The sequence below is a fragment of the Corvus hawaiiensis genome, chromosome 26, assembly GCF_020740725.1.
Source record: "Corvus hawaiiensis isolate bCorHaw1 chromosome 26, bCorHaw1.pri.cur, whole genome shotgun sequence".
NCBI classification, from domain to species: domain Eukaryota; kingdom Metazoa; phylum Chordata; class Aves; order Passeriformes; family Corvidae; genus Corvus; species Corvus hawaiiensis.
In genome coordinates this window covers 10,984,978-10,999,484 of record NC_063238.1, presented here as the reverse complement: position 1 = coordinate 10,999,484, position 14,507 = coordinate 10,984,978, and the positions used below count along the sequence as shown (strand labels likewise).

General features: G+C 39.5%; 1 protein-coding gene across 13 annotated transcripts in view; it reads right to left on the bottom strand.

The window, feature by feature from the left end:
* SULF1 (sulfatase 1) overlaps positions 1 to 14,507 on the bottom strand; it is a 124,799-nt gene that overhangs the window by 11,308 nt on the left and 98,984 nt on the right. For all 13 annotated transcript variants that reach the window (XM_048286177.1, XM_048286183.1, XM_048286179.1 and 10 more), the window contains 3 exons: positions 5,236 to 5,452; positions 1,798 to 2,044; positions 20 to 116 (listed from right to left, as the gene is read on the bottom strand). In XM_048286177.1, the coding sequence (XP_048142134.1) occupies positions 20 to 116; positions 1,798 to 2,044; positions 5,236 to 5,452 (561 nt within the window). The remainder of the gene's footprint in view (positions 1 to 19; positions 117 to 1,797; positions 2,045 to 5,235; positions 5,453 to 14,507) is intronic.

The window sequence follows — 14,507 nt, the reverse complement described above, 5'->3', positions numbered from 1 at the left end:
ATTTTAAAATACCTCTTACCTCCTTATCAATGTAAGCCTTGTGGTCCTTCCAGGCTCTGGCAGATTGGTACAGCTCCCTCTCACAGTGAATAGTGTCATTTGGAAGAATGAAACATCTGTAGATGTGAGTTTAAGAAATAGGAAAAAGAAGGTCAGTCATTTCCCAGTTGCCCACCCATTTTTTCTCTTTCTTCCAACATTCCTAATCAATTACTTTTTATATTCTGCTAGTAAATAAAAAAAATCTACAAGTTCTTCCTGTGTTGACTTAATAATAACAATTGCTTTGATCTGGTTTCTCTGGAAAAAAACTTCATCATCCATGATAGATGGTCTGTGCCTGCTAAGCAAAAAATGAAATACATTCTTAATCAATCAGAAATGAAATTGAAACTGAAGTAAAAATCTGTTAAGAATTTAAAGCCTCCTGTTAATCAAATGTGTCATTGTTATTTAACCACCAGCTGCTGAGAAATCTATTCTTCTTGCCACATGAGTGTAGCCCATCTTCCCAGCAGGCAAAACACTCAAGAGGAGAACATAAGAGCCAGAGGGCTGAAGATCAATATAATCAGTAAAGACCAACAAGAACCAAAGTTAGAGGAAGGAGTTCAAACAGGTGGTTAAACAAAAAGTCTACAGAGAACTTGAGTTAAAAGACATTGTAAGGACTAAATCATTCACAACAGTGTTTGAAAAAACAGCTCTACCAAAAGGAAAAAAAAGCACAAGAAAGACCGAGGCAGCGGACTGAGATAGAAAATCCAGCAGAGTGCAGGCTGGGCTTCCAAAGTCATCATATTGACAAGCAGAAATGCCTTAGTTGGAAATACCTATTTATAGATAGAACTATTTTAGGGTCCTGCTTCATCAGAACCCTTCTTTTAATTTTTGAGAAGAATAACAGAAAAAAAGATGTAGATGTTTATCTCTCCCCATGTAATCCTATGCTGGTTTTTTGTTCACTCAAAGAATTCTGAAAGCAATACTGTTCTGTAAAGGTCAAAACAGTTTATGGAGAAATAATAACCTTTTTTCTGGAAAATTATTTACAGCTTTATTAATTCCATGGTTGGAAATTATCAATGTAAGAAAGGATAATTTTTACTGTTCTGAACTAACTTTTGTGTTTCCCTAAAAAAATGTAAAAAGAAGAAAAGAGAGAAAATCTTTTTATGTTTTAAATATAATAAAAGAGATTAAACAAAGATTTTTGTTGCCTGCATCTTCCTGGCTTTTCAAACCAATCATATTAACATTTTTAAACTAAAAATTAATTTGAGATGTTTGCACCTTTTCATTCAGTTTTAGTGTATCTTGAATAAACAGGTCTAATGTATCTTAGCTAATGTTAATGGCTGCAAACAACTAAGGATTAAGAAACATGATATAACTGACCTAATCTTCCTCGTGTAGAGTGGAACTTCAGTCATCTCAGATTTAGGCCTCCATACTAAACTGGTAGTCTAGACTTTATAATGAACAGCAGGAGCATCAGCTTAACAGGGTGATTAATCCATCATAACATACATATTTTGATATGAAGAATGAATTTCCCTCTGCAGATGCCTACTCCTCCTCAGAAATAAAACCTGAACTAGAGACCTCCATTTAAAATACACATACTACATATAAATGATTTCACTTCCTAAAAAATACAGCTCAGGTTTATCTGAAATCTGTGCTGGCAGTTTCAAGTTCCTAAATATGACATGGAGGGAGAAAGAGAAAAATCAGAAAATGAAGATTTTTTTCTAAGAAACAACAAAAAAAGCCGTATAGAGAAAGCAATCATACTTGTGTGTCACTCTGACAGAGCTGGGTTGACCTATAGCATCAGTGCCATCAGCGACCATTGTGTCACGAGCAGCACGAGCAGTTTCCTCTGCTTCTTCCTCATTTTCAGCATTGTGACGCTTGGTGATACTTCTGGTCTTTAACACCTGTAGCTCTTCTTCTTCTAGATTTATGTCATATATTTCACCTTCAAATTCCACAGACAAGGACCGGGTTTGGCGAGTGTGAACAAATCGAGGTTTGTATTCTGAAGCAGAAGAAACATTCACAGTTCAATATAATACATATATAGGTATATACATGACCTGTGCCATGAACAGAAAACATATTCCAAAGAGAAGAATGCAGTTCAGTAAAACCAGTTTATTTTTTCTGTGCCTTTAGAGAAACTTATTTAATGATGTTTTGATACATTGTGGGCCACACTTCCATGAGCAGCATGAAATTTCGATTGCTTCAAGGTTTTCATTTCATGTTAGTCTGACCTTATGCCACAGCTGGTATCTGTATCTTCACATAGAAAACATTATCTCAGAAATCAGATATCTAGAAAGAGACACTAAAAAAAATCAGAGACCACAGGATTAGAAACCACTTTAGAAAATTAAATCATTCAGTACTGTGAAACAAGGTCACCACCTGTAAATTGGCATGTGACATATTTGATGTATGCTTTAGAATAAAAAGTAATTTTAAAAGATTAACACCTTTTCCTTTTTAAGGGTAAGAATTTAAAGGGTAAGAGTCCATCAGATATCAGTATCTGTATGTATCTACATGTGTATATGTATATACTTTGACATGCATGTCACCTGTATTTATGTGTATGAGTCATAGACCATCAAAACGTTGCTGCATTGCAGAGCTACAGTAAGATTTATTATATCATTTTTACCCCTGACCTTAGTAGGATTACAGCTCTTTTGGTTACTGTGTATGTGAGTAAGACTAACTAAGGAAATAAACTCTTTCGAGGGGTCTTTAATTCTATGTACAAGAAAACCTGTGTTTGGGCTCAGTCTGAAAGATCTCACTCACACTTTTTACTTCTTTTGCTAAATGCACTTGACCCAAACCAAGCTGATAAAACCAACAGTCAATACCACACCAAAGCATGTCCTGTCTAGCAAAACCACACACAGAGAGCTCTAGACACACAAAATTAAGCTTGTAAATGTCAGTTGTAGGTCATTTCCATCTGTTGCATCTATGCTGAGCACACCCATGTCACCTAACACTAATTTATGCAATAGAAAACAGTAGCTGTAGGAAAGTACTGCCTTTGGCAGGCAATGTCAGTTCTAGTGAAGTTTTTATGTGTCTTTGAGAGACTCACATGGAACCTTTCCTGCAAGAATCTTTTAAAATATCATAAAGATATCATTGAACTTTTCATTCAAACCACCATGTCCTAAACCATTTCAGCAACTGCCTGCTGTCAGGCGGAAAAAGTCTCAATCAAGGCAATGAGGACATTTATTTTTATGAACAGAAAAACTAGTTTCAAAGCATCTTCCTGATCTGTAACCATATTACTCCTTAATAAAATTATGTAGAAAGATTCATAGGGTCAGATGGGACAATTTCTTGCATTTAACAGCCTCTGATTATACTACTTAATAAACAAGTGACTGAAAGGGTGGAATGTATAAGCATCTCATGCACGTGTCATCTGAAGACAGGCCTGAACTAGTAATTCCCTTAAAAATATGTCATCATTATGAATCTTTCCCTGCTCCACTCAGAGGAGTGTTAAGGCTGATTTGGAGGAGGCAGAGAAGGGAAGAGATATAAAAGTGTTGTAAAGATTTAAAGCATAAAAAAGCAACTTTTCTGATGCCTCCTTCAGATGTTTTCCATCCTTTCCCTATTTCCTCTCCCCAAGTAACTTGCTCCAGTTGCAATCCCCTTTCAGCCCTTGCTGGTGCACTCCTTGGCAGCACTTCTTTCCAAGGTACACAGAAGTTATCTCCCTATGAAAATATCACTTGAGGGAACTATTTCCCAGTTTGAGAATCACCCTGGCAGTCTGTGGCATGTACACTTTTCAGCAGAGGTCTGCCTGCACACACTGTGAGGCTCCTTAGACCACACTAAACAAATGGAAGAAATTAGATCAAAATAGTATTTAGGCTGAACAATGAGACAACTTAAGACAGACAATATTGTGGTTGAATGCACAAAGAATACCAGGGATTCTTGTTCACATCCAGAGTGGGGAGGCTTTAAATCAGGAAATATTTCGAATGATACTGACATTATTTTCTTATTTGCTAGACATGTGTGTAGCACCTTCTAACTTTTTTGTTTCTCATATGACTTTACTATCATCTTATTTTAAAGACCCATCTTTATTTTATTCTCCAGTCTAGTACTCTAGTTAAAGAGCAGGAGAATACAGCCTACTCTTCAACAAATTCTAAAATCCTGCTCTGCTTCTATCGCTACAGCTACAGAAATTCACTTGCATTGCTGGGCAGAGAAAAGAAAAATCGTGCTCCATTTAAAATAACAGGCTTCTTTTGTAGAAATCATTAGCAGAAGCAAACCCAAGTGCTACAGTTCCCAAACCCTCTTGTACTACGCCTTCAGCACACGCTCCGCTAGAGGACACTGTGATCTCACGCGTGTCCCTGCGGGGATCCCGCTCCGGACGCGCAGGGAAGGGAGAAGGGAAGCGAGAGCCGAGCAGTATTTCAGCCCGAGAGCAGCCCCGCAGTGCCTCGGGGGGCAAATGTGTGCAGGGCATTACCAAACAGCGAGAATTCAGCCTTAACCAGGCAACAAAACACTTGCGCCGGCCGCCTGGGCAAGCAGAGTCCCGGCCCGCGGCGGAGGCCACCGGGCTGCCATGTCTGAGCTGCGCGGGAGGTGGCACCAGAGCATCACCGCCGCCCGCAGCCCAAAGGCTGTTCCCCCCCGTGATCCAAAGGATAAATATTGCTGCTATTGATGCGATTAGAATCACAGAACGGTTTGCGTTGGAAAGGACCTAAAAGAAAATCCAGTTCCAACTCCCTGCCGTGAGAGGGACACCTGCCACTACACCAGGTTGCTCAAAGCTCCACCTGCCTAACCTGGCCTTGAACACGTCCAGGGATGGGGCATCCACAATTCCTCTGGACAACCTGTTCCAGGGCCTCAACATCCACACAATACTGAATTTCTTCCTAATATCTAACCCAAACCTGCTCTGTCCCAGTTTAAAGCAATTTCCCCTTGTCCTGTCTCTACACGCCCTTGTAAAAAGTCCCTCTCCATCCTTCGGCCCACTTTAGGTACTCATTACAGAGGCAATTACGTAGAACCTGACTACCAATTACGGACATCTTCATTAGACATGAAGGTGAAAGCAAGAGCACTCTGGTAGGAAAATGCTCTGCTAGCCATTTTCCCCTGCTCTCTGCCTCAGAGTCCAAGAGATCAAATAACACTCACTTTGCACATTAGGGTTTCTCAAGAACTGTCTTTGATTTTTCCTTTGGGCCCTGCTGTTCCGGTAATCAGTGTCTCCACAGTTGCAGTCTTTGTCTTTACCACTGTATCCCCGGGAGTGGATGCTGCGGGTTCTCTTCCTGATGGCCAGGATGTCACTGGACACCTTGCACTTGTGAATTCGGAGTTTGCCAGAAGCATCCTCTGTACACTGCCACTTCTGTGAGAGAGAGAGATGAAGATGATTTCCCAGCAGCCTTCCAAACCCCTGTTGCTTTCAGGTGGATAGTAAAAGGAGAAAGGTAAATTTCTTTTAAAATTTAAGCTGTCCCCTAAACAGCAAACTGAGAAGGGAAATGTTTTAGGGCACAAATTCAGTCACATTATTCCCAATGTCTTTCTCATGCTAGGTAAACATAAGCTTGAACGAAATCACTTCAAATCTGCATTAAAAAAATACAACCTAGATTAAAAAACATACAAACAAACAAACATATATAAATTGAGAGTATCTAGACTACACACATCCCTGAAAAGAGCAAGTAAAAAGCCTTAATTTACTGAGTCAAGGAGTACTGGCAGGGCAGTTTTCACCAACTTTTTTTCTTTGAAAAAAAATTTTTTTTTCTTTGTTCTGTGACTTGGATTTTCTAGCATGAGTTGGGGAAAATAAAAAAAACCCCAACCCACAGATGAAGAACTGATTCAGTTGTAGAGTTTTTTGGAAAGAAAAGGACAAATTGTGGATGTAATCTATAGAAAAATACATAAACCACTCCCTACAGCCAGCAGGTGCAAGCAAGGGGAAGAACCTTAGGGACAGTAAACAAGAAATTATCTTGGATAAACTCCTTCGGATTTATAAGTCAGGAGATTCATATGAGACTTGGGAGGAAAAGGTCTGGAAGGAGTACCTGTAAAAAGCATTGTATGTGTGCTGAATATCAGAGCAAGTGTGGGAGAATGAGAGGAAACAGAGGTTTTTTCTGTTTGTCTGCACAGTATCTGTCTGACTTAATTATCAACATCACTGAACCAGATGGAAGATTCCAGGTGGATTTTTCCAGTGGATCCCATTGCCTTCACATTTCAAATTAAAAAGCAACTGGGACTTTAATTCCTTTCCACATCACACTGTCTTAAAAAACCTAAATGTCGTTAAAAAAAACCATGGGTAGGTGCTGAGAGATCAGAGCTCCTTTGCCCATACCCAAAGCTTGCCATACATGGCACTCATGATACACTACATAAAATAAGAAGTCTATGAAGATTTTAAGTCAGTGGTAGTCTGAATAACAATAGGGAGAACTACAAATACCTATGTTTATTTATAATTTTAATACAACCATGAATGACTATTACTCAGTAAGTTTTGTTCACTTTTGCGTCTTGAGCCACAATGACCAGAGTTTGCATACAAAGCAATTAAGCTTGGCTGGATATTGCAAAGAACAAAACTCAATAATGCTATTGGTAACTGGAGCCTTTTAGCTGCAGCTTCAGTAAAGTTTCTCTACAATGTGTCCTTTTTTTGGTTCCCATGACTGAATAGAATAAGTAGCTTTCTCTTGCCTCATTAATAATAAGAAGACAGATGGATGCTGGTCCTAATGGAGTCTCCAACTTAATTTTTGAAATGGACACTAATATCAGAGCATACCTATTTTGGTAAGTTCCATTAACTAATGGCTGCTCTGGCCTGTTTTGGGGATGCTGTCATGCTGACTGAAGAACGGAGAAAGAAAATAAAGCCTCAGGTAGATTTGCTGACCTGATAACCTGAGGAATGAGCTGATGTGGGTCTGAACCACAGCACCATGAGAGCACTCTCTGGCCTAACATGTGGGCTGAGTTAAAGATGGATTCCATGCTGAGATCCTCCTGTGGATTGGCATGACTGATCTCAGAACAGTACGCCACGTGTAAAAGGACATTAATTTGACCAAGTCTGACGGCTGGCAGAGAAATTACACTCGTGCCCAGACTTTCAGTGTAAAGGTATATCTACAGGTGACAATGTAATTTTCTATGAGAAAAGGTGTCCAAGAGCTGTAAAGTTTTGCAGATTATGTTCTGCAATAGCATGTGCACTCTTCCTCCCTTAGCAAGAGATGATTGTTACAGGGTAAGAGCTGACTGCACCACTATAGTTCCTGTGTTTATTTGGTATGTGTTACAGTTATAAACATATGGCACTAGTTTTAAAGAGTCTCAAAAGCAGCATTTTAAAGTAGAATAAGTATTCTCTTTGTCTAGCATTAATTATAGCAAGAGGTTGTAGGAGTGGCTTCAATAACCTTTTAGATCATTTTTAACAGTATTATGACTAACACTGAAACAAAACGCTCTGTGTCTAGTACAAGCCAATAATAGTTCCCTATTTAAAACAGGGATTAGATGTGATTCATTTCCTCTTTTTCTTTTTTAAATTTTACTTTAAAAGTGCCATTATAAAGATGTTTTAGAGTTCTAAGATGGAATTTTCAGTCTAACTTTCCTGAATCCCTGCCCATGCCAGTGTAATCAGGCACTGAGCATGCATTACACAGTTGTCATAATGGTCTTTCTGCTCATCTTTAGACCTATAAAATGCATTAATGCACATAAAAGAAGATTCTGACTGAATGCACTGCCCCTTCCCTTCCCCTGTTTTCTACCTTCTTTCCCACTATGAATACCAAACTATTCTTTTAAGTTCAGGACTATTAGTTTTGGTTTCTGGATTGTCATTTCTCCATCAATTAAATAATGCTATTAGCATATACACAAACTAAATATCCCTTCATTAAATTTTAATTGGTATATGTTTTCTTATTTTCCCCATGTTTATATTCTTTCTTACGGTGATATTTCACAAGACACCTAAGCCAATCTAACAATTCACTGTTGCCATAGGCATATAGGACAGTTCTTGCTTCTGTCTTCATGCTGTTTTAGGGACCCCTGCACTGATTTATTCTCACCTCAGTAGGAGAAAGGAAAACTAACTCAGAATTAAAAATTCTAAACTAATAGTAGAGAAAAACCCAAGACCCTGACATTTGGCTGCAACAAGCTGTTACATCATTTCAGTCATGTTGTGAAACTTCATCTGTGTCAGCCTTTTTCCTCGTCACTGACTCACCTTTTCCTTCTTTCACCTCATTTCACCACCTACCCTCCAGCAACTATTTCCCTCTCACCTCAGTTCCCCACCTTCAGTTCACATTCCTCCTCAGTTTAGGTTCAGAGGGGAAGCAAAAGTGAGAGAGGATCTTTAATGCTTCCACACCTGAAACCCCGCACCTGAAAGCTGATGGAACTTACCCCACTGGGAGGAGCTTTGCTAGCCATCCTGAACCAAGCAGGGTTTGTTCTGCACATGCATTTGGAGCCTTGGCTGGGTCTGTGTGTGCTGGCTGCCAGCTCTTCCCAGTGCCTTCCCTGCCCCAGGCAGCAAATTGCAGAGGAGCTTAAGAGAGGTAAAACTGTAAAAGGACTGGCAGCTAAGGACATAGGGTTTGTCCAGTTTGAAAGAAGCAGGCTGAGGGGCAATGTCATTGCTCCCCACAGCTCTCTGAGGAGGGAAAGCAGAGAGGGAGATGTGGATCCAGTGATGGGAATGGTTCAAAGCTGTGCCAGGGGAGGTTCAGACTACACATAAGGATGCATTCTTTACCAAAACAGTGGCCAAACACTGTACAGGCTTCCTGGAGATGGGCTTGTTGCCCCAAGCCTGTCAATGTTCGAGAGGCATTTGGACACTACTGTTAACAACACGCCATGGAAATGGCCAGGCAGCTGGACTCAGTGATCATTGCAGGTCCTTTCCAACAGAAATAGTTCTGTCCTATCCTATTGTGCTGATTTTGGCTGTGGAAGAGTTAATTTTTCACAGTAGCTGCTATGAGGCTGTGTTTTGGATTTGTGCTGAATACAGGATTGGTAATATAGAGATATTTTTGTTATTGCTGAGCAGGGCTTACAGAGCCAAGGCCTTTTCTGCTTTTTGTGCTGCCATGCTGGTGAGGGGACTGGGGGTGCCTGGGAGGTTGGTAGGGGACACAGCTGGGACAGGTGACCCCAGCTGACCAAAGGGATATGGTATATCTGTACCATATGACATCATACTCAGTACATAAAGTTGGGGAAGAAGGAGGAAGAAGAGAACATTTGGAGTGATGGCATTTGTCTTCCCAAATCATTGTTACATGTGATGGAGCCCTGCTCTCCCAGAGATGGCTGAACACTTGCCTGCTCCTGGGAAAGTGAGAACGAATTGCTTTCTTTGCACGCACTACTTTTGCTTTCCCTAATAAACTCTATCTCCACCCATGAGTTTTCCAACTTTTACTTGTCTGATTCTCTCTCTGATCCCACTGGTAGGGGAGAGACTGAGCATCTGCGTGGGCTTAGTTGCTGGCTGAGATTAAACCAATATTCCTTTCCTTTCCTTTCCTTTCCTTTCCTTTCCTTTCCCTTTCCTTTCCTTTCCTTTCCTTTCCTTTCCTTTCCTTTCCTTTCCTTTCCTTTCCTTTCCTTTCCTTTCCTTTCCTTTCCTTTCCTTTCCTTTCCTTTCCTTTCCTTTCCTTTCCTTTCCTATCCTTCAGAAGTTAAGCTGCTTTGCTCTCTGCCAAACCTGAAGTTAAAACATGTAAGTACCTGTGCCTGTTCCTCAGGGTTGAGGCAAGCACTGCAACAGTACTGCAGCAGGAGCTTTTCCCTGGATAATGGCACTAGCATGATGAATTTTCTTCTGGGGGTAGAAGTTTGTCCCCATAAAAATATTTCAAAGAGAAAGGGTAGAACATGGGCTGGTTAAAACGGATTGTTTGTACTTGGTGGTTTTGTTTTGCCTTGCTACTGGCATGGCTCCAGTTGTGACTTAGAGCTACATAAGGAAGACAACACCAATTGACTTCATAACTACCTGGGGTCTCAATTTCCTGGTATTAATCAGCTGTGCCACAGCCTTAAAATTAAGTCTATTTCATTACTGATTATAATTAAGGCATAAAACTATACATTCAGAATGAATCATTGTGACGTGCTCCACTGTAAATAGCTACTTAGACAGGACTTCAAATCAGCTTTGTGCAGTTAATAGACCGTGATGGATTTGAGACAGTTGCTGCCCCCTTATATAGAGGGGAAATGAATTAGACAAGTCATGAAAAGTGTCCCAACAGTAGGCAAGCTAAAGGTTTCTATGAAATGTAAACATCTAGTATTTGCAGTAGACACATCAGTGTTAAATACCTTGTCAGATTTTATCACAAAGTTATGAAACCCCAAAAAACACGCAACCGGAAATATAGCATAGCAGCAATATTTTTACAGGTGCTTTTTCAATTTTGTAATGTATGACTGACTTTGAGTATTATTGCTCAGCCTAGGGAATGCTAAGATAAGACCTTAAAAATGAAGACCTCATGAATTTAAACATGTCCTCAAGATCTCATTTCCCTTTTTTCCTGTTTCGAAAGGTATGCTCTAAATTTGAAAACAGTTTAGATGGAAATACCATCACGGGCTGGATACGTGTGTACCGTTTTCCTCCACTAGCAGTAACCAGATCCAGGGCAGTGCCAGGGAACTTGATGTGATAATGCTGGAAAAGGAGTCTGGTTCAGGGCTGCACTACTGCTATCAGAACTGTCTTGCTTTTGCTTTCTTTGGGCTATTAAAAGAGGCCATGTCACACAACATATTGAAAAGTGCCCTGTAATTAGTTGTCTATGGTAAACAGTGCAGAGTAGCAGCAGTTCATTTCTGCTGAACTGGACCTGAATACTGAGAAATGTTTACTGGCTAAGGTCATCTCCTCTATGCCTTCCCGTAGAGCAGAACTGAACCCTGGTCCTGACCAAGGCTCCTAAATGCCCCTGGAAATACTGATCTGTGTTGTTTCATCTCAGCAGTACTTGAACATTGCACATGAATGCAGCTGTTTAACAGGGACAGTTTGCCAGGTTTACTCAGGGAATTTGGAATTGCTGCATTTTTGTGGAAAAAAAATCTCCTCCTCCATTTTAGAACTGAGTTGATACTGCCTGTAATGGCAGATCCCAATTTTTGTACCACTCTCTCATAACTGAACCACTTTCTGTTGAATCATGCTCCGGAGTCTGACAACATGAATACATTCAAAGATGGTTATTTATATACAGGCTTAGCCCCTGAGAAGTGTTCCTGAGAAATGCAATGGTCAGTGGTTCAACAGATAGGGAAAAAGTTTGTCCTATAAGAGCTGATGCAATATGGGCAGAAATGTATGACAGGCTTTAGAAATACATTCAGATAAATGCACAGGGACAGAACTGGAGGGAAAAAGGAATGAAGGAATTAATCACTGGATAACAGGAATAACTATATAAAAATTGGCAATTTTGAGCTACTTCACAAGTTTTTGAAAAGAAAGAAAAAATTGCCTAGGAATTTTACAGACTACACAATTTTGCATTCTTGCTGTATAGAGAAGATTGATTTTAAGTGTCACAGTTCTAGCAGTTTTCTAGTTATAAAAAATGCATGACCTGCCTTGTCAGCTCTAGAAATGTAGGCACCTAGGTCAAGACAGCAAATATTTCACCTGCATAGCATTCTCTACCAAATCTATTAACTTGCCTGTAGTTACAGGCTCAACATCAAGAGACTTCTGTTGCTATCCAATAAATATCCACTTTCAGGTGCAAACAAATAGGAGCCAATGAAAAGGATAAATTTAATCCTTTAGCTATAAATAGTAATACCAATCTGTTAGTATTGAGTCATATACATTTAACTTGCAGAGGACTTACCTGACACTCTATTTCACTGAATACTTTAAAATGGAAACTGTGCAAAAAGAGAACCACAAAGGAGTACTACAGAAAGCATTAAAAATAATTCTTGCGTAAACTATATTTTCTGTCTAGACATTTTTGGTACACAGAATTACTTTAAGAAATGTTTAAAGAATTAGCTTTGTTAAAAAAGGTGCCATTCTACCAAAAAGTCTTTCTTGTTAGAGAACACCAGTAAGATGATTGTGAAAATGCTGAACACAGTCGTGCATTGAAAGAGATGAAACCAGTGAATCCAGTGATCTTCCTGGAACATCTCTGGATTTTATCCAGAATAGACTTGGTACTTCCGATTAAGAACTGCTTGAATTTAAAGAATTGTCAAATCTGGGAAGAGCTGCCCTCTGTTTGATAAAAACTTAAATATTTAGGCTGAAATGTGAACTATTTAGGCTGAAATATGAAATACCATGCCTTGAAAGATTATTTTTAGAGATAAAGGAACTTATCTTCATATTTGGTTTTAACTCATAAACAGACTGGTATTTTAACTAGACGTATCATAATTTCTGGAAATTCCTACGAATTCTTGAGCAACTAAGTTGCAGGCATGATTCTGTCAGCTATGAGGGATGACTCTGCAGGGTCTAAAGTGAGGAATAGCTATAAGAGCTGTTCACAAAAGCACTGAAGCACACACTTAGTTTTAAGCACATAACTGGTCCCAAACACATATGCTTCCAGTTAAGTCAGTGTATAGATACTCCACTGAATTATTACTAAGAAAAGATGGTATCAACGGGGAGATGGCAAAGAAGAGACAGCTCTGAATCAATGCTCTGGTAAAACAGGTTGATCACCAGTGCCTTTTGACTCCTACAAGTATCAGGAGGTTGTTCTGGAATCTGGAGAATCCATGAGTGATGTTTATATGCCATAGCATAATTTTAGTTGAGTTGTAGTGGGTGCTCAGGGTCTGGCTGTCAGTGGCTGGCCAGCCATCTGACACTTCTGGCCAGCTCTTACCAGCGTATGTGTTTTTATTCATACTCTGCAGCTGGTCATAAAGCTGACCTATACAAATGTATGGTCTGTGATATTTGTTTTATGAGAGCATAGATACTTGAGCCAAACCAGACTACACCTAATAAGTCCCATTCTAATTTCCTTTACAATATTATCTGTAAGCTGATTGATGGCAAGTATTCTTTTATTATGACAAATAGACGTGCTTTCAACTGAATGCTGATATGATAATTTGATAAATATGAATATCAATAATAAAATTAAATTCTTATGCTAGGTTTTTAGAGGGTGAAAAATACGTGAGAAATAGGAGTACAGGCTACATAACATGCTTTTTGGAGCAGAGCCAGAAGAATCTTGCACATTTACCACAGAGCTGATGTTTGGATTCAGCAACATGTCTCCAGTGACTACCCGTAAAGCCTTAGATCACTGTAAAATACTCTGAGACCTAATCTAACTAAAATCTCACTGTACAGTTTTCAGGCATTTTCTCCAAATAAACCTTATTTCCTCAGAGTAGTTTTGGGACACAGCTCCTCAGGAGGAAACACAATATTATGCATCTCTAAAGCTGAGATGCATGAAAAGAGAGCACATGGAAGGTGTGGCTAAAATGTTATACCTGTCTAGCACAGAGTGAGTTCATGTGCGTGCATGTCATACCAAAAAGGCAGCACGATGCATTTTTCTGTTCTGCCCACTGTCAGTGTTCATTGGAGCTGGCAGAAGACCATGGATCTTTACAAGTTTCAGACCTTTGCTGTTCACAAACTGGCAGGTTGTGCCGAGCAGATGGTAGGAGATGTATGCCCATAAAATAAACAGACCCATGCCTGGGCTTCACTGCTGAGTCATCCAATCTAAGAGCTGAAACTTAAAACACAGTGCTTCACAGTCCTTATTTTGGGAGGGTGGTTCTTTTTTTTACCCTATTGGGAAAACTAAAAAAAATTGTGGTTTGTGTAATTTTTCTAAGAGGACAAAAATGTGTGTTTGGCTATGGATTTGATACTGATTATAAATAATGGATTGAGCAGTACATTGGGGACACCCAGCCTATCAGTCACCAGACCTCATAAGGTAACTGTGATCTGGGAAAGAGTGTTAGGTCCCAGAAGTCAAAATTATGCCTTAGGAAAATTCCTATGACTCAGACTGGAGAGAAAAAGAATAAATACTTATGAATTAACTCAACTCCTTAATTACATGTTTAGGTAAGGGAAGAGAGAAAGAAAAAGTATAAATGAAAACACAGTTAACATGGTTTTATTTGATATTTGCTAAGTATCCAGAAGAATTTCGTGAGTGAGAAGATGGAATGAGTTCAAGAAAAATAACCTGCTGGAGGATTTAAGAGCAGCTTGCCTCTAAACCTCCTGAACGAACATATATTCTCGTCTCAGGTTATTCCAGTGAAAAGCTGAAAAGAGATTTGTGTCATGATAAGGTTGTATTAATCCAAAGAAACATTTGTTCACGTGT